Below are 19321 nucleotides of genomic sequence, written 5' to 3' on the forward strand. Positions count from 1 at the left end.
CGCTTGGGCTATGAATAAACTCTCAATAGTGGCAAACATTATTTCTACATATTTGTTAAAATGATGCATTTATTTTATATTTAAATATAAAGTAACAAACAATGTTTGTGCTGGAAGAATCTTAAAAGACAATCAGTTAAGCAAACAGCTCACTATGTAGGTTCTACAGTGCCCCACACTACTCTATACTGTGAGCATATACAGTTAATAGAAGTTCATTTGGAATTTGGTCCAAATGTGTGTTGGACAGGCTTGGGTTTAAAATAAATTACTTGTTTTCAAAACAAAACAGATTTTAAAACAGATTTTACAGAGCCATGCATAAGTAGCGTTACAACCTGGAACTGATATGGTCCTAATTGGGATTATACACAAATTTCTAAATAGTTGATAATATTGAAATGGTGTAAAAATCAATAAAGTTTGCAAAATTATTAGCACCAGAAAAAGCACAGAAAGCAGAACTTTATTCATCACACACTTGTGAAATTTCCTCTCTGCATTTAACCCATCTGAAGCAGTGCACACACATGAGCAATGAGTGCACACACACACCCAAAGCAGTGGGCAGCTATGCTAACAGCGCCCGGGGAGCAGTTGGGAGTTAGGTGCCTCGCTCAAGGGCACCTCAGCCCAAGGCCGTCCCATATAAACCTAACCGCATGTCTTTGAACTGTGGGGGAAACCAGAGGACCCGGATGAAACCCACGCAGACACAGGGAGAACATGCAAACTCCACACAGAAAGGCCCTTGCCGGCCACTGGGTTTGAACCTAGAACCTTCTTGCTGTGAGGCGACCGTGCTAACCACTACACCACCGTGCTGCCCTCCGCCAAGGAGGTTATGTTTTCGGTAGCATTGGTTTGTTTGTTGGTTTGTCTGTTAGCAACATTACGGAAAAAGTTATGAATGGATTGCTCTGAAATTTTTTCCAGAGGTGTGACAAGTAACAATCCATTAAATTTTGGCGGTGATCCGGATCACCTTCTGGATCCCGGATTTTTTTTTTAAAGGATTCTTGGCAGAGGTCTGCGCTCTCCGAGTGCTTTTCTAGTTTAGAAGTTGTGACTGCATAAGTATTCATCACCATGAAACATGGTGGTGGCAGCAAGTTGAGAGTTACCCTTGACCTCTTCAATTCAGGACACATAATGCCAATGTGGAAAAGTTCAAGTGATGTGAATACTTATGCATGCTACTGTACATGGAATCTCTGGTAGACAAAGCTACCAGAGTCTGTAGAGTCCCTGAATCGGAATGAAGTTGATCCAGTATATTAGTTTTGTACTTGGTATGATTTCATTTTACACTACACACAAACAAACAAACAAACAAACAAACAAACAAACAAAGAGTGCTCTGAGAGCACAATATCCCCCGCTGGCAACTATGCCATAACTCTGGTAAAATGTGACCGAATTTAACAAAATTACAATATGTGTAGTACTGACATATAACAAAGAATCCTGCCAAGTTTCGTGATGTTCCTCCAAAAATTGAGAGAGGAGTTGATTTCAGAAGGTGAGCACCCTTCCTGGGACAGACAGACAGACATTGCCATGGCATAATCCCCCTTCGGGCCTTTCGGCCAGCGGGGGATAACAAAAAAGCTTAAACAAACAAACTTATACACATTGGCTAAAGGGAGTGTAGGGCTGAAATCACACTTGTAAAACTTTCATCCGTTGGTCAAAATATACAGCAAGAGCATGTAATAAATATATAGCCAAGAGCATGTACAAACCACAAAAATCAGCTTAGCACCAAGAACAGAGAGCCAGCTCTAAATTGTTAGATAATTACTCTTAATAACTAGACTAATTAGTTGTACTAGCATACAGTATAATATTGTGTAGAGACAATTAAAATCATTTTATAGCAGGCCTACCAGGGACATGAACTATTATAAAAATAGGTCACACTTGATTTCAGGCTGTCCTTAAAGTGAGAAATGCCCATGCACACTGGTAAAATGTACGTAGCTGTGGAATAAGGGCTTCTTTCTAACCTCAGACTGTATTCCCTCTGACAGAGTGGTGCAACCACTTTAGGTCCTCAGTCACCAGAGAGCTGCTGCCAGCCTCTTAAACTCATCATTAATTCAGGTCGCAGCACTAATGAAGCTCTTTTCAGACTGTAATCGTCACATTTGAATCTTCAGACATCTATCCATGGCTTTGGTGTAAGATGATCAGGATCACAAGATGTTTAATTTGAGCAAGGATCTGCTGTTAGTCCTTTTTTCCTCGTGAAGAGACATTATTGTTATAACTATCATCTAGCATGCTGGAGAGGGATTGCAGCTAGAATTGGAAAAGCTCAATAAGTGCTTTTGTGGCACTTTCACAACATATTTAAATGATCAAATTTTAAAAAAGGTAATATAATTAAACCAACACAAAATTAATAATGATTAATTATTAAATAACGATTAAAGGAAAGCTTTGGCTCAAATATGCTTGAACTGCTATAAAACATGCTCGTGTGTGTGTGTGTGTGTGTGTGTGTGTGTGTGTGTGTGTCAGTATAAGACCGGAGAATCTTGAATAGGCTCGATTTACTGTTCAAATGACTATTTATAGATTTTAGGTTGGGCGGCACGGTGGTGTAGTGGTTAGCGCTATTGCCTCACAGCAAGAAGGTCCGGGTTTGAGCCCCGTGGCCGGCGAGGGCCTTTCTGTGCAGAGTTTGCATGTTCTCCCCGTGTCCGCGTGGGTTTCCTCCGGGTGCTCCGGTTTCCCCCACAGTCCAAAGACATGCAGGTTAACTGGTGACTCTAAATTGACTGTAGGTGTGAATGTGAATGGTTGTCTGTGTCTGTGTGTCAGCCCTGTGATGACCTGGTGACTTGTCCAGGGTGTACCCTGCCTTTCACCCGTAGTCAGCTGGGATAGGCTCCAGCTTGCCTGCGACCCTGTAGAACAGGATTAAGCGGCTATAGATAATGAGATGAGATTTTAAGTTCAGAATTACTGTGTATAGTGAGATCCATTATGCCCAGTGGCAGGTGATACAACTGTAGAGCAAATCAATTTAAGCTATATTCACAAGGACATTCTGAAATGTCTGAAACTGTGCTCATATGCATTGCTCTTTTGTAGGAGATGTGTTTGTAAAGACTGAGTTGAAGTGCATTTCAGTGCAAGTGCCATGATAACTTTAGGACTGCAGTTATCATGAACAGTTTTGCACTCGAGTCACCATCACTGAAGAGTTGATAATTTTCAACAAAACAGACTTCATGCTAAAACTATAATGAATTTCCATCCATCCATTTTCTGCTGCTTATCCGGGTCCGGGTCGCAGGGGTAGCAGCTTAAGCAGAGCAGCCCAGACTTCCCTCTCCCTGGCCACCTCCAACAGCTCTTCCGGGGGAATAGCAAGGCGTTCCCAGACCAGCCGAGATGTAATCTCTCCAGTGTGTCCTGGGTCTGCCCCAGGGTCTCCTCCCGGTGGGGCATGCCCAGAGAACCTCCCCTGGGAGACGTCCAGGGGCATCCTAAGAAGGTGCCTGAACCACCTCAACTGACTCCTTTCAATGTGGAGGAGCAGCGGTTCTACTCTGAGTCTCTCCCGAATGACCAAGCTTCTCACCCTGTCTCTAAGGGAGAGCCCAGTCACCCTGCAGAGAAAACTCATTTCTACCGCTTGTATCCGTGATCTCATTCTTTCGGTCACTACCCACAGCTTGTGACCATAGATGGACCAGTAAATTGAGAACTTTGCCTTTTGGCTCAGCTCTCTCTTCACAATAGACCAGTTTAGCATCTGCATCACTGCTGACACTGCCCCAATCCATCTGTCCAACTCCCACTCCTCCCTACCCTCACTCGTGAACAAGACCCTGAAATACTTAAACTCCTCCACTTGAGGTAGCAACTCCCCCCCGATCTGAGGTAGGCAGTCCACCCGTTTCCGGCTGAGCGCCATGGCCATAGACTTGGAGGTGCTGATCCTCATGCCAGCCGCTTCACACCCGGCTGCAAACTGTCCCAGCGCATGATGTAGGTCACAGACTGATGAAGCCAACAGGACCACATCATCTGCAAAAAGCAGAGACGCGATCCTGATGCCACCAAACCGGACACCCTCTCCCCCTTGGCTGCACCTAGAAATTCTGTCCATAAAAGTTATGAACAGAACTGGTGACAAATGGCAGCCCTGGAGGAGTCCCACATGCACCAGGAACAAGTCCAAATTACTGCTGGCAATGTGAACCAAACTCCTGCTCTGGTCATACAGGGTCCGAATGGCCTGCAGCAGTGGGCCCCGAACCCCATACTCCCGAAGCACCCCCCACAGGGCACCCCGAGGGACATGGTCGTAAGCATCCTCCAGGTCCACAAAACACATGTAGACTGGTTGGGCAAACTTCCGTGCACCCTCCAGTACCCTTGCAAGGGTAAAGAGCTGGTCCAGTGTTCCATGACCAGGAGGAAAACCACATTGTTCCTCCTGAATCCGAGGTTCAACTATCGACCAACTCTCCAGCACAGGCTTTCCCAGGGAGGCTGAGAAGTGTGATCCCTTTATAGTTGGAACACACTCTGCAGTCCACCACCACCCTAGTCTGCCAATCCAGAGGCACTGTCTCCGACCTCCACACAATGTTGAAGAGGAGTGTCAGCCAAGACGGCCCAACATCCAGCGCCTTCAGGAGCTCAGGACGAATCTCATCCACCCCCAGAGCCCGGCCACCAAGGAGCTTTTTAACCACCTCAGCAACCTCAGCCCCTGTGATGGGCAAGTCCTCCCAAGCACACTCAGACTCTGCCCTCGAAGTATTCCTTCCACTGCCGGACAATGTCCCCAGTTGAGGTCAGCAGCACTCCATCCCCACTATAAACAGTCAGGACAGAGCACTGCTTCCCCTTCTTGAGCCGCAGGACGGTTTGCCAGAATCTCTTCGAGGCTGACCAAAAGTCGCTTTCCAGGGCCTCAAACTCCTCCCACACCAGAGTTTTTGCTTCAGCGATCACCAGAGCTGCGTTCCGCTTGGCCCGTTGGTATCTGTCAGGTGCCTCTAGAGACCCACAGGCTAACCAAGCCCTATAGGACTCCTTCAGCTTGATGGCTCCCATCACTGCAGGTGTCCACCACTGGGTTCAGGGATTACTGCCACAACAGGCACCAAGAACCTTGCAGCCACAGCTCTGCACATCCACCTCAACAATGGAGGTATGGAACATGGTCCACTCAGACTCAATGTCCCCATCCTCCCCCGGTATGAAGTTGAAACTCTGCCGGAGGTGGCAGTTGAAGATCCAACAGACGTTCCCAGCATACCCTCACTACACATTTGGGCCTACCAGGTCTGTCCAGCCTCCTCCTCTGCCATCTGATCCAGCTTGCCACCAGGTAGTGATCAGTTGACAGCTCTGCTCCTCTCTTCACCCGAGTGTCCAAGACATACAGTCGCAGATCAGATGAAATAACTACAAAGTCAATCAATCATCAATCTACGGCCTAGGGTGTCCTTGTGCCACATGCACTTATGGACACCCTTATGCTCAAACATGGTGTTCGTTATGGCCAAACTGTGCCTGGCACAGAAGTCCAACAACAGAACACTGCTTGGGTTCAGATTGGGCAGGCCGTTCCTCCCAATCACACCCTTCTAGATCTCCCTGTCATTGCCCATGTGAGTAAAAAAAGTCCCCCAGTACAACAATGGAGTCCCCTCGTGGTGCACTGTCTAATACCCCACTCAAGGACTCCAAGAAGGCCAGGTACTCTGAACTTTACACATAAGCGCAAAGGACAGGCAGAGACTGGTCCCCGACCCAAAGGCGCAGGGAAATGGCCCTCTTGTTTACTGGGGAGAACTCTGATGTTAGTGCACCAAACTGGGTGCACTAACCCCTGCCCGGCACCACTCACCCTTGGCAACTCCAGCATGGAAGAGAGTCCAATCCCTCTCCGGGAAATTAGTTCCAGAGCCCAAGCTATGCATTGAGGTGAGCCCAACTATATCTAGTTGGTACTTCTCAACCTCATGCACAAGCTCAGGCTCCTTTTCCACCAGAGAGGTGACATTCCATGTCCCAAAAGCCAGTTTTGTCAGTCGGGGATCAGTTCGCCTGGGCCTCCACCTTTGGCTGCCACCCAATCCACAATGCACTGGACGCTTATGGCACCTCCTGCAGGTGGTGGGTCCACGTTGCTCATTTGGGCTAGGCCCAGGCCCATGGACATAATGAATTTCCTGGTTACACCATTGTATTTTGTGACACACACACACTATACACACACACACACACACACACACACACACACGTGTATATTTAAAAAAAAAAAAAACACGGTTATAGAAGCCAGTTATTTATAAATCACACTATTTGACAGTGTCAAGATAATGCGTGTTGTGATCTGTTGAGTGGAATGGAAGCTGAACTCAGCACTGGCATAAAATACACCAAGAGTCAAAAGTTTGTACACCCCTACTCATTCATAGGTTTTTTTTCTGCATTTTGACTCTTTTGTATTATAGAACAATACTGAAGACATTAAAATTATGAAATAACATATGGAACATATACAGAATTATGTGGTGAACAGTGTTTCATATTTTAGATTCTTCAAAGTAGCCAGCATTTACCTTGATGACGCTTTGTACACGATTGGCATTCTCTTAACCAGCTTCATGAAGTAGTCACCTGGAATGCTTTTCATTAACAGCTGTGCCTCACCAAAAGTTAATTAGTGCAATTTCTTGCCTTCTTAATGTGCTTGAGATCAAACAGTAACCAGTAAATACTAAAAACACAGTAAAATAGCCCTATTCCACAACTGTAGTAATCCATATCAAGAACCGCTCAATTAAGTAAAGAGAAACGACACCCAGCATTACTTTAAGACATGCAGTGACTTAATTAAAAAAAAAAACAAAAACCTGAATTAGAAGGGGTGTCCAAACTTTTGACTGGTGGTGTATGTTGAAAACGTCTATTGGCAGGACACATGGCCGCTTCACAGTAGGTTCTACTAACTTTGATAAACTTCTTTTTAATAACGGAGCATAATTTTTGCATACTGGCATGTTCAATTGCTCTAAATGAAATCAAGAGCATGACAGAGCCATTGTGTTAAAATGAGGTTATACTAAGCATGGCTGTTTTAGAAAATAGCTTTGGTATTGACTCTTCTGTCTTTGAATTGCATCCTTCATCTCATCTTGCATCCTTTCCCCTCATCCTTAGAGAGGAAAAACAAAGGCTTATATCCTATATGCAGAGAAAGGAAACAATGAAGCACAGCTTGAGAAATTAAAAGAGCCCTACATCCATTAGGTGAAACAGGAGGTCTGTATGTATACATTTCCATCTCAGCTGAACTTGATTTCACACACTGAGGAGCAAGTTTGACTTCGTTTTGATTGCTTTCTTTACACTTCCTGTCATGACAAACTAGGCAGGACTGTCACCAAAACTGTAGAGGCTGTCAGCTGAGGTTGTTTCCGAGATGTGCTTCTCTGTCTCCACTCCATCCCAGCTTGAGCTGTCTCAGCAAAGGCAGCTGTCTATCAGAGACAGTGGGAGATGGCCATCAGTGAGTACAGAGCCATCTTATATCCCTCTGAGACCCAACTTAAGAAGTTTTTTTAAATCACAAATTCATGGTGAGAGGGAGGAATCAGATCACGGAGATTGGCAGGTCGCTCTGAGAACATCATGGTAATAAACAACAGCAGGGTTGGAGCTGGAAAGTCATTAATGTCAAAGAAAACAGGTGGTGTTTTAAGTGCATTGCCATTATGAACTCTATCAGCAAGCCACAATTTAATGATGCCAAATGCAAGACAATCTGCTTTAGACATCAGAACTATGGTTGCATCAATACCAAACCAAGTATCGGTTCAATACCATGCTTATTTATTTGTACTCACAAAAAAAAATTAAATTAAAAAAAAGCCCCAATATCAACATCTGAAATGTTCCATGGCACCCTAATTGCTTAATACTAAGAGGTTATTCATTTCAGTAATATTAGTGCTGTCAAAAATGTCGCGTTATTAACGCGTTAACTTGACTCAATTTTAACGGCGATAATTTTTTTATTGCGAGATTAACGCTCTGTGACATGATGTAGGTTTTCATAAGCTTTTGAAACTGCCAGGAACTTGGAACAGAGACTTTGCTTAGAAAAACGATAGCAGCTAGACTGTAATGCCACGCCCCGCACAGCCAGAGTCCTCTGCCCCCCCCCCAAAGAACCAGCACGGGCAGGGCGCGCTAGTAGAGATGGGATTTATGGCTCTTTGATGGGATCCGCATCTTTGTGATCCGTTCTTTGAAAAGAGCCGTTCAAAAGACTGGCTCATTTGGCTCTTTTTAAATATTTATTCAGTTTTAAGAAGACAGCGTCTAAAGAAGCCAGATCCCTCTGAACTGTAAACTCAATGCTATCCCAGAAATCCTTCCTGTAATATGCAAATTTGGCCGCCTCTGATTGGACAGCACGACGCATCAACAGGCAGAAAGTGTAAAAGTACAAAATGTGTTAAGTGAGCTGAAACAGTAAAGATCAGATTCAATGCAATATTTATCAACGAACAACTTAAACTTAATATAATAGTGTACTTTATATTATAATCAAGCATGTCAAGCCTACCGTCACTGTGTAAACTATCTCTCTGATTAGAGTTGTAGACTAACTCAAACAGTAGATCATTTCACTCATGGTTCTTTTGCTAGCCCCGCGCCGGTGCTCGGCTTAGGTTTCACTTTGCAGTGGCTGTGTCAAGACGTGTTATGCTTTGCAATAAAAAAAAAAACATTGGTACAAAGCAAGCCCATTCACTTTTTTATGCTGATAAGAGAATTACAATGGTTTATGTGACAAAAATGTGCGATTAAATTGCGATTAATCGCGAGTTAACTATGACTGTCGCGACATTAATCGCGATTAAATATTTTAATCGCTTGACAGCACTAATATATATATATATATATATATATATATATATATATATATATATGCGAAGCAAGGTGTGTAATGTTCAGAACACAATCTCTAAACATTACTCTGCAAAATTGTGTACGTGTTTACAACCATCTGACCGTAATTATTTTTTATTAGTTTTCTTTAGTTTTCACGGTGCTCTGTGTATGGTGTTCGATGCTATACTCATGCTCAAGAGGAATAAACAGCATATGCACCCATCAGAGACTCTGCTGTTGTTCTTAATGCCAAGGGCTGATACAGTGTTAGTAAATAATCCCATGTCATTAAAAAAAAAGCAAATTAAAATAAACACTGGATAAAACCTCATCTATCTTATGTAAATAAAGATACAAATTTTGTTGTCCGGTGGTAAAGTGTTTATGAGATACGTTGCCTTGCACTTATGATCGGGGTCCCTGTGGTGGTACACGTCATTCATGTGAATGTCATATAGTTGCAAAAACCATCAAAAATAAAGTCGATGCATTACCACATTCTCAAGTATGGAGCTCTGCTCGCAAGCTCCGCTGTCATTATACACATCAATAATGATGCATACAAAAAAGATGTTCCTGTACTACTTTAAAAAAAAAAAAAACAACCCACCAGCATCACTGTATTCCTAATATGAACAACTGCTAAATAGTACAAGAAGAATGACACACATAATATCACAGTCAAATAGTTAGCAAGGCATTGTCCATTCTGGATGATACGCCATTGGGTAAATGGTATGCATGATATTCTGCAGTGACATTTCAGCATAAAATGCCATCCTCCCTCTCTGAGGGACCTTGTGCTGCCTCTGTTTCCACTGCTGTTCTAAGGAACAGCGATTCTCTCAGCCTTCACTCATGTCTTTGTTCACATTCCACCACACACAGGAACAGGTTATTCTTTCTCAAAGGTTTGCTGCTACATGAACAACAGTGACTTGTACAGACTTTAGCAATGTCAATATTCAAGGGGTAGGAAAAAGATGCCCTTGTGACAGGATGAGAAATCGGCTTTACAACAGCTGGCTAGTGGGTGGACAGAAAATAGCATGCAGGAGAAGTTGAAAAGGTGTAGGTCGAAGCTGTCGTACTTACTCATAGACGTCATGGTTTATCTGGAGACTCAGACACTGAATGTTGCTCTTGAGCTGTAGAAAAAAAATAGGCAAAAGAATCAAAGTGATGCAATAACATGATAAAATAAGCAGATATGACTTTTGTAGATCTGATTTTTTTAAAATTGGAAACGACGTGTCAAATTCATTTTATACATTTGCTCACAGATCCATATTAGTTGCTATATTAACAACACATGAGAAAATAAGCTCAAAAGACAGCTAGCTAACATAGGGATTTTGCCAAATGTGAAGTTCGTTTATTCATTCATCTTTAGTAACAACTTTATCCTGGTCAGAGTTGTGGTAGATCCAGAGCCTTTCCCAGGAACACAGGACAAAAAGCACGAACACAGCCAGGATACAACACCATAATAATAATAATAATAATAATAATAATAATAATAATAAAAACACTTCTCTGCTCCAGACCCGTGTATTCTCTTCTCTTCTGACCTGCAAATCTTATTGCAGACACAGTAGTACTTGAAAGTTTGTGAACCCTTTAGAATTTTCTATATTTCTGCATAAATATGACCTAAAACATCAACAGATTTTCGCACAAGTCCTAAAAGTAGATAAAGAGAACCCAGTTAAACAAATGAGACAAAAATATTATACTTGGTCATTTATTTATTGAGGAAAATGATCCAAAATTACATATCTGTGAGTGGCAAAAGTATGTGAACCTCTAGGATTAGCAGTTAATTTGAAGGTGAAATTAGAGTCAGGTGTTTTCAATCAGTGGGATGACAATCAGGTGTGAGTGGGCACCCTGTTTTATTTAAAGAACAGGGATCTATCAAAGTCTGATCTTCACAACACATGTTTGTGGAAGTGTATCATGGCACGAACAAAGGAGATTTCTGAGGATCTCAGAAAAAGCGTTGTTGATGCTCATCAGGCTGGAAAAGGTTACAAAACCATCTCTAAAAAGGAGTTTGGACTCCACCAATCCACAGTCAGACAGATTGTGTACAAATGGAGGAACTTCAAGACCATTGTTACCCTCCCCAGGAGTGGTCGACCAACAAAAATCACTTCAAGAGCAAGGCATGTAATAGTCGGCGAGGTCACAAAGGACCCCAGGGTAACTTCTAAGCAACTGAAGGCCTCTCTCACATTGGCTAATGTTAATGTTCATGAGTCCACCATCAGGAGAACACTGAACAACAATGGTGTGCATGGCAGGGTTGCAAGGAGAAAGCCACTGCTCTCCAAAAAGAACATTGCTGCTCGTCTGCAGTTTGCTAAAGATCATGTGGACAAGCCAAAAGGCTATTGGAAAAATGTTTTGTGGACAGATGAGACCAAAATAGAACATTTTGGTTTAAATGAGGAGCGTTGTTTGGAGAAAGGAAAACACTGCATTCCAGCATAAGAACCTTATCCCATCTGCGAAACATGGTGGTGGTAGTAGTATCATGGTTTGGGCCTGTTTGCTGCATCTGGGCCAGGATGGCTTGCCATCATTGATGGAACAATGAATTCTGAATTATACCAGCGAATTCTAAAGGAAAATGTCAGGACATCTGTCCATGAACTGAATCTCAAGAGAAGGTGGGTCATGCAGCAAGACAACGACCCTAAGTACACAAGTCATTCTACCAAAGAATGGTTAAAGAAGAATAAAGTTAATGTTTTGGAATGGCCAAGTCAAAGTCCTGACCTTAATCCAATCAAAATGTTGTGGAAGGACCTGAAGCGAGCAGTTCATGTGAGGAAACCCACCAACATCCCAGAGTTGAAGCTGTTCTGTATGGAGGAATGAGCTAAAATTCCTCCAAGCCGGTGTGCAGGACTGATCAACAGTTACCAGAAACGTTTAGTTGCAGTTATTGCTGCACAAGGGGGTCGCACCAGATACTGAAAGCAAAGGTTCACATACTTTTGGCACTCACAGATATGTAATATTGGATCATTTATATCAATAAATAAATGTCCAAATATAATATTTTGTCTCATTTGTTTAACTGGGTTCTCTTTATCTACTTTAGGACTTGTGTGAAAATCTGATGTTTTCGGTCATATTTATGCAGAAATATAGAAAATCCTAAAGGGTTCACAAACTTTCAAGCACCACTGTATCTTCTTACTTAACCTGTGTCTCTTTTTAAGCACCTCTCTGAAATTGATTAGCTGAACCCAAAGTCAATCTCCTGCTTAACCTTAATGGTCCAGACTGCACTTGGACTGCTCCAGTATTGATCTCAGAACTCTTCAAAGACAAAGCAATAGACTTCAGAAGTACAGGTTTATAGATACAAATATCTACTAGTGATATGAGCCCTATTAGTATTATATTTATAACATTCTCTAAAGCTATCTTAGAGGAAAAAGTCACTCTGAATAACTTGCATAATAAATATTTATAATTAACATCTCCAATGGCATTCATTATTTGTTTTACAATGAAATTCTGAGTTGTCACCTTTTTGTTCTTTAGTTCAAACTTCATGAACATGTTAATATATTTTCACTTTGGTTCATGGTTTTGTACATTACCCACAGTGTATTCAACTGCCTGCTCATAGTGGTGCTTTTGAGTTTTAATCCTTGCTTCATCTCTACTTAAAAGAGTGATGCAGTAGCACTTTCATCCTTTAGTCTGGCCAGCTCACTTACCTTCTTACCTGTACACTTTAAAATAAAAACCTTTATACCGTAACTCAATGCAACTGTACTATATATTGCCATTTCCACCATTTCTCATTAATATAATATTGAATGATGCTGAGAAGCGATGAATGAGAAAGAAGTGATTGTGCTTTAGTTTTTAGGAGTCAACAGTTAAATGTGAGTTTTATCCCTTATGTTGATTTTGCATATGACAGCATCCAATGGCAAACCAACACCAGAATCATTACACATGACAAACACTTCAATATAGACTTGATGTGTTTCATTGTGATCCAGGGGTAGGCAACGGAGAAGACGGCTAGATGACAGAAAGTGGATGGGTCTATCCAGTAGAGGTGCAGAGAAATTTGCAGAACAGCTTCCTGGATCATTGACCCTCAACTATGAGGATGGGAACAGACAGACAACCATCCATCCATACAGACAATGTGTTTCCTGGTGGATTGTCCATTACATGGTAACTAATGTAATGAGTTTAACCACAGTGCCTACTGGAAGGCATCAGATATAATTGGTGGTATTAGAAAATATTCTGGAGGGAATGATTTTCTGCCCCAACAAGATGGCAGTATAGTGGTGTAGTGGTTAGCACTGTCACCTCACAGCAAGAAGGTTCTGGGTTCGAGGCCAGTGGCTGACGAGGCCCGTCTGTGTGGAGTTTGCATGTTCTCCCCGTGTCTGTGTGGGTTTCCTCCAGCTGCTCCAGTTTCCCCCCACAGTCTAAAGACATACGGTTAGGTTAACATGGGGCAGCCATGGCCTGAGGTTGGGCTTGAGCAAGGCACCTAACCCCTGGGTGCTCTGCGGGTGCTGTAGCATAGCTGCCCGCTGCTCTGGGTATGTATTTGTGCGCTCATTGCTCACTTGTGTGCACGTGTGTGTTCACTGCTTCAGATGGGTTAAATGCAGAGAACAAATTTCACTGTGTTTGAGTGCAAGTATGACAAATAAAGCCTTCTCGGCTTAGCTAGACACTTGCAGCACAAGGTCCTAGTGTGTTAAAACTTGGACTTTGACAGATACCTGAGAATACAAGCCATGGTGAGGAAAGTACATCTAGAAAAATTGTAGAAAATTGTGGTATAACCTTTTACCACTTCTTCATTTGAGGTCCTTCAACACTTTAATTAAACTTCAATTCCGATACCACAATTCCAGTTACCACGACTATAAGTAGACATTTCAAATGACTTTAATGACTGATGAATTCTGTTGAATAAGTTTCTCAAATGTCTATGCATTCCTGAGAAAGGGTTTTAAGCTCATAAAATAATTTCACTCAAGAATGCCCCGATTAAAACAGAATTTAACCTAACAGTGCCTGAGATTTTGCTTGTAGCTTTCCTTATTAAGGACGAGCTATTAGGGAGATGGCTTTCTCAAAGCAGTGAGTGGATACGAGCGTAGGGGGTTTCAAGTGGATAGAGGAGAGAACCTCCACAGGAGGCAAAGCGGTAATCAATCACAGTGATGTATGACTCTATTAACTCGGTTAATTGGGGAACAACTTAGGCCCTGTCCACACGGCAACGGATTCAGGTGACTCCGATACAATTGCTTATCGTTTAGGCCTGGCGTCCACACGGCACCGGCGTTTTGGGTGCCCAAAACGCAATCTTTTTGAGAACGGGTTCCAGAGTGGAAAGATCTGGCAACGTTGCCGTTGTGAAGTCGTCTGGATGAGTAAAACGGATTTGTTTACGATGACGTCACAACCACATGACTGTGAGTGCTTCACGCCGGGTAGAAGTGTAACGAATATCACCAGGAAAAAGCCTTACAGAGCACTAGTGAGAGTGAAACACGAGCTTGGATATTATTATTATTATTATTATTATTATTATTATGTTCAGTGTTAGTTCACAGTAGTAATGCAAGAAGCAGAATAGTGACAGTAATAGTGAAGCAAAAACATGCAATTGTACAAACACTGCAGCTCTACAGCAAAATATTCATTTATGAAATGGTCTGATTCTTAACACCAGTAGTGCCAATGATCTCATTGCGATGCGATGCGAGTTGTCAACAAATCCTATAACTTGGTTCATGAAACGCGCTTACAAAATATTTTCACTGTGAATATTTATTGTGTAATGGTGCAAAGTGAGAGAGAGAGAGAGAGAGAGAGAGAGAGAGAATAGCCCTTAGGGCAGAGTCAATCCCACCAGCAAAACTAGGGGGAAAAAAGAGCGATCTCACCTCTTCACATGATGGTTTAAGTCCTAGAATACATTCCTCAAAAAAGCAAATTAATCCATCAACGTGTATATCATTCAATTTATTCCGGACCATTAAAGACGCCGCCTTCCGCGTACGTCATCCTCGCCGCCATATTGGAAAGGTCAAAGTGGAGAATAAAGATTAGCTGCGTTTAACTATACCAACAGGTTTACCGTCCAAACGAGATCACATGGGATTACCTTTCACAGGTGAGAAACAACAAATTAATCCATCAACGTGTAGTATTCAATTTAATCCGGACCATTAAAGACGCCGCCTTCCGCGTACGTCATCCTCGCCGCCATATTGGAAAGGTCAAAGCGGAGAATAAAGATTAGCTGCGTTTAACTGTACCAACAGGTTTACCGTCCAAACGAGATCACATGGGATTACCTTACAGGTGAGACTGGAAAAATACTTTTCATTGTATTTGGTCATTATAATGTAATTTTCCGAACAGATTTTCCTGACTTTGTGGCTAATATGAAGTCTCGTGCATAATAGTTTATGCGCATGCGTCCTTACTTCTTCTATTCCCATACGAAAAAGAACAGTAAAGAACTTATAAGAGTTTACCACTGTCTTAGTAGTAAATCCTTATAAATATAAGGATAAATCCTTATAAGGATTTATAAATAAATATATATGCCATGTATGATTTACTCCTGAAAGTGGCCCATTTTGCATTTTCCTCATACAAATTTTTTATGAAAATCTAGTATGTATGAAGTGAACATTGTGCATGGTTTTTACAGATAATGTGTATGATGAATTACACCGTCTTTGTATGCTTCACGTAATGTTTGTAGTTTTAAATTATATTTTACAGTTTAAAATGTATATGCCTTTTATATGTAAATCCACATATGTTTGTGTTGGATTTACATATAAAAGGCATATACATTTTAAACTGTAAAATATAATTTAAAACTACAAACATTACGTGAAGCATACAAAGACGGTGTAATTCATCATACACATTATCTGTAAAAACCATGCACAATGTTCACTTCATACATACTAGATTTTCATAAAAAATTTGTATGAGGAAAATGCAAAATGGGCCACTTTCAGGAGTAAATCATACATGGCATATATATTTATAAATCCTTATAAGGATTTACTACTAAGACAGTGGTAAACTCTTATAAGTTCTTTACTGTTATTTTTCGTATGGGTTGTTCTGGTGTCTCCGAAGGGACCGTCTTACAGCGCCCCTAGAGGTGTGGCATGTGTATTGCATCGTTTTCAGCAAGCGTTGCGTTGCCATATGGACCCGATATTTTACTGATTGTTGCCCATTTGGACGCGATATATTTTTAAATAACATCTCGTTGCCGTTGTCGTGTGGATGTAGCCTTAATGGACGGAAAAGTGTTAAGCAGCAAATGGGTGAAGACTTGACTACTGGACAGCTTGGACTTCTAACTCTAAAAAGACCCTACGTTGCATCCCATTTTATCCCCATCCATAATATTAATCCCAACAGTAGAGGAATTTATATACTGCATGTTCCTTTTAAGACAGTAGGTTCAATGTCAGACATTTGTACTATGTCCTGTATTTTTAAAAAATCTAATTTAAATTGAACATGCGCAGTCAGACTGGAGCAAAATGATTTTTCAGGACGTCACAATGGCTGCATAGTGAAAGGAGCGCAATACATAAAAGCTGATGAGCTCTGGGTTAGACAGCAGCTTCTGTCTTCCTGCTCATCATAACCTGAGCACTGTAGCATCTCCTACTGTTTTACTGGCTGTCTCAGCAGCTCTTGTTTTCTTTACTAAAAACATGGAACAACCAATTTCCCAATCCTTAGCATCATTTTGACAAGGGGGGGGGGGGCAACAAACAAACAAACAAACAAACTAGTCTCAAATAAAAATGGCACATTATGTACAACCCTAGGAAGATGGGATGAGTATCTCAGGGTGAAGTCTCAAAATATTCAAATAGTCTCTTCAGTCATTACACTCTAACATCAATTTGCAGTTACCCAGATATTTGTTTCATGCCATAGCCTCACAGCAACAAGATCACATTAGAGGTTATAAATTTGCCATGACAATATTAATGCTGGTAAACGTGAGTATAAAGAGATCATTTATCCCCATGGCCATCATTATAAAAATCATTTAAAACAGGTTACGTAACTGTTCTCTTTTGACTGGAATTCTTTTCCATTTTCTTTTAACTGGGTTCCCGAGATGTTCTTTGTGGGTTCTAACATTAACCTCATAAATTCCCAGGATTGGTCTAGACTTACATTCACCACTGTAACAACATATCTTTAGCTACTAATGTCACTGCAGGTGCTAAATAATTCATAATTACTGATCATTATTATGTGGGCGGCACGGTGGTGTAGTGGTTAGCGCTGTCGCCTCACAGCAAGAAGGTCCGGGTTCGAGCCCTGTGGCCAGTGAGGGCCTTTCTGTGCGGAGTTTGCATGTTCTCCCCGTGTCCGCGTGGGTTTCCTCCGGGTGCTCCGGTTTCCCCCACAGTCCAAAGACATGCAGGTTAGGTTAACTGGTGACTCTAAATTGACCGTAGGTGTGAATGGTTGTCTGTGTCTATGTGTCAGCCCTGTGATGACCTGGCGACTTGTCCAGGGTGTACCCCGCCTTTCGCCCATAGTCAGCTGGGATAGACTCCAGCTTGACTGCGACCCTGTAGAACAGGATAAAGCGGCTAGAGATAATGGATGGATGGATGATCATTATTATTATTATGGGTTGGGAGTGCGTTACTGCCCCAAGTGAAGGAATTCAAGTATTCTGTGGTCTTGTTCACGAGTAATGGTAAAATGGAGTGTGAGATGGACAGGCGGATTGGGGAGGCGTCAGCAGTAATGTGGACATTGCACTGGTCCGTCATGGTGAAGAGGGAGTTGAGCCGGGAGGCAAAGCTTTCGATTTACCAGTCAATCTACGTTCCAACTTCCAACCCTCACCTATGGTCATGAGCTTTGAGTAGTAACTGAAAGGATGAGATCACGGATACAAGCGGCTGAAATGAGCTTTCTCCATAGGGTGGCTGGGGTCACCCTTAGAGATAGGGTGAGGAGCTCAGACATTCAGAGGGATCTCGGAGTAGAGACGCTGCTCCTTCATGTCAAAAGAAGTCAGCTGAGGTGGTTCGGGCATCTGATTAGGATACTTCGGATAAGCGGAAGAAAATGGATGGATTATTATTATGCTTTTATTGAGTTAAGCATCCTTCGCTTCCTAAAGGAGGTTCCTAACGTGAGATGGAGGAAGGTGGCAGGGCTCAGTTCATATCGTCAAGTTCAAAAACACCTGTGCAATTGTCAATCATTCCAGAGTCATTTGTCAACTGGCTCATCCTGACGTTTTTATTGGGCGCTTTTTTGGTATATTTTTGAGAGATAACTTGCCGCAGCAGGATGTTAAAATATAAAGCTCTTATGCAAAATGTGATAAAATTAGCAATTTTGATAACATAGTCCAAATATAGTATAAATACACTCTTACATAAAAGCACTCCTAAAATGTTCTATGGATTGTCAACAGTTGTAAATTTTGACCTGGAAGATTTTTTGAAAGGCTTTACTGAAAAGTGTAACAAACAAAGTCCATTTCGAGTGGCAGATGAAACCTTTTTTCATGTGAATTTCTCAAAAACATTCCATTACAATTGCAGGTTTATATAATTAACACTGAATATAACTAATTTTCCACTCCAAGAAGTGTGACAGGACCTTTTTAAATTGCGTTGCTTCAGGATAACTGTAATTAGTGTCGTGGTGATGTGGATATCGCAGGCTCTCTACTGTGAACGTGTCATGCTGAAGATCACAATAATTTGTTACGGAAATGATAAAAGAACCTGAAAATAGAAATGTAAATCTATAAATCCTAAGCAGCCTATAGTTAGCTAGTGTCGCCCTGATACACAAACTGCACAGCCAGTTCTGCTGTCATCGAGTTCTGGCCAGGAATGGGTGCGATATCATGAATTTGTGATCTAATTGCAACAGGGCAAATGCTTTCTGTTGTGGAAATTTCTGTCTGTGGTAATCACACATGTGCTACAGAAGAAGAAAGCTGTTGTCACATACAGTACAATGAAATGTCCTTTTCTTTGTATCACAGATTGGTAGGAAGTTGAGGTCAGAACATATGGTTAGCCATGATATGATGCCCCTGGAGCAGAGAGGGGTAAGGATCTTACTTAAGGGCATGATAGTGACAGCTTGGTGGTGCTAAGGCTTGAATTGACCTTCAGTATCCCATAGCTTTAACAACCAAGCCATCATTGCCCCACTCAGGAGAATTCCTTTAAAATTCAACAGTCAGCTTTCCTGCTAATAAGCACCAGATTGGACCATCAATCGGTCATCTCGCTCACTGAGTCTTTGTGTCATATCCTCAGGAGATTAGGTG

General features: G+C 41.9%; 1 protein-coding gene across 1 annotated transcript in view; it reads right to left on the reverse strand.

Annotated features, from left to right (window-relative positions):
- The window catches only part of polrmt (polymerase (RNA) mitochondrial (DNA directed)), a 115092-nt gene that overhangs the window by 10070 nt on the left and 85701 nt on the right, over positions 1-19321 (reverse strand). Inside the window, exon 16 of the mRNA XM_060941401.1 lies at positions 10036-10088. Coding sequence (XP_060797384.1) covers positions 10036-10088 — 53 coding nt within the window. The remainder of the gene's footprint in view (positions 1-10035; positions 10089-19321) is intronic.

This window comes from Neoarius graeffei, chromosome 15, assembly GCF_027579695.1.
Source record: "Neoarius graeffei isolate fNeoGra1 chromosome 15, fNeoGra1.pri, whole genome shotgun sequence".
Taxonomy (NCBI): domain Eukaryota; kingdom Metazoa; phylum Chordata; class Actinopteri; order Siluriformes; family Ariidae; genus Neoarius; species Neoarius graeffei.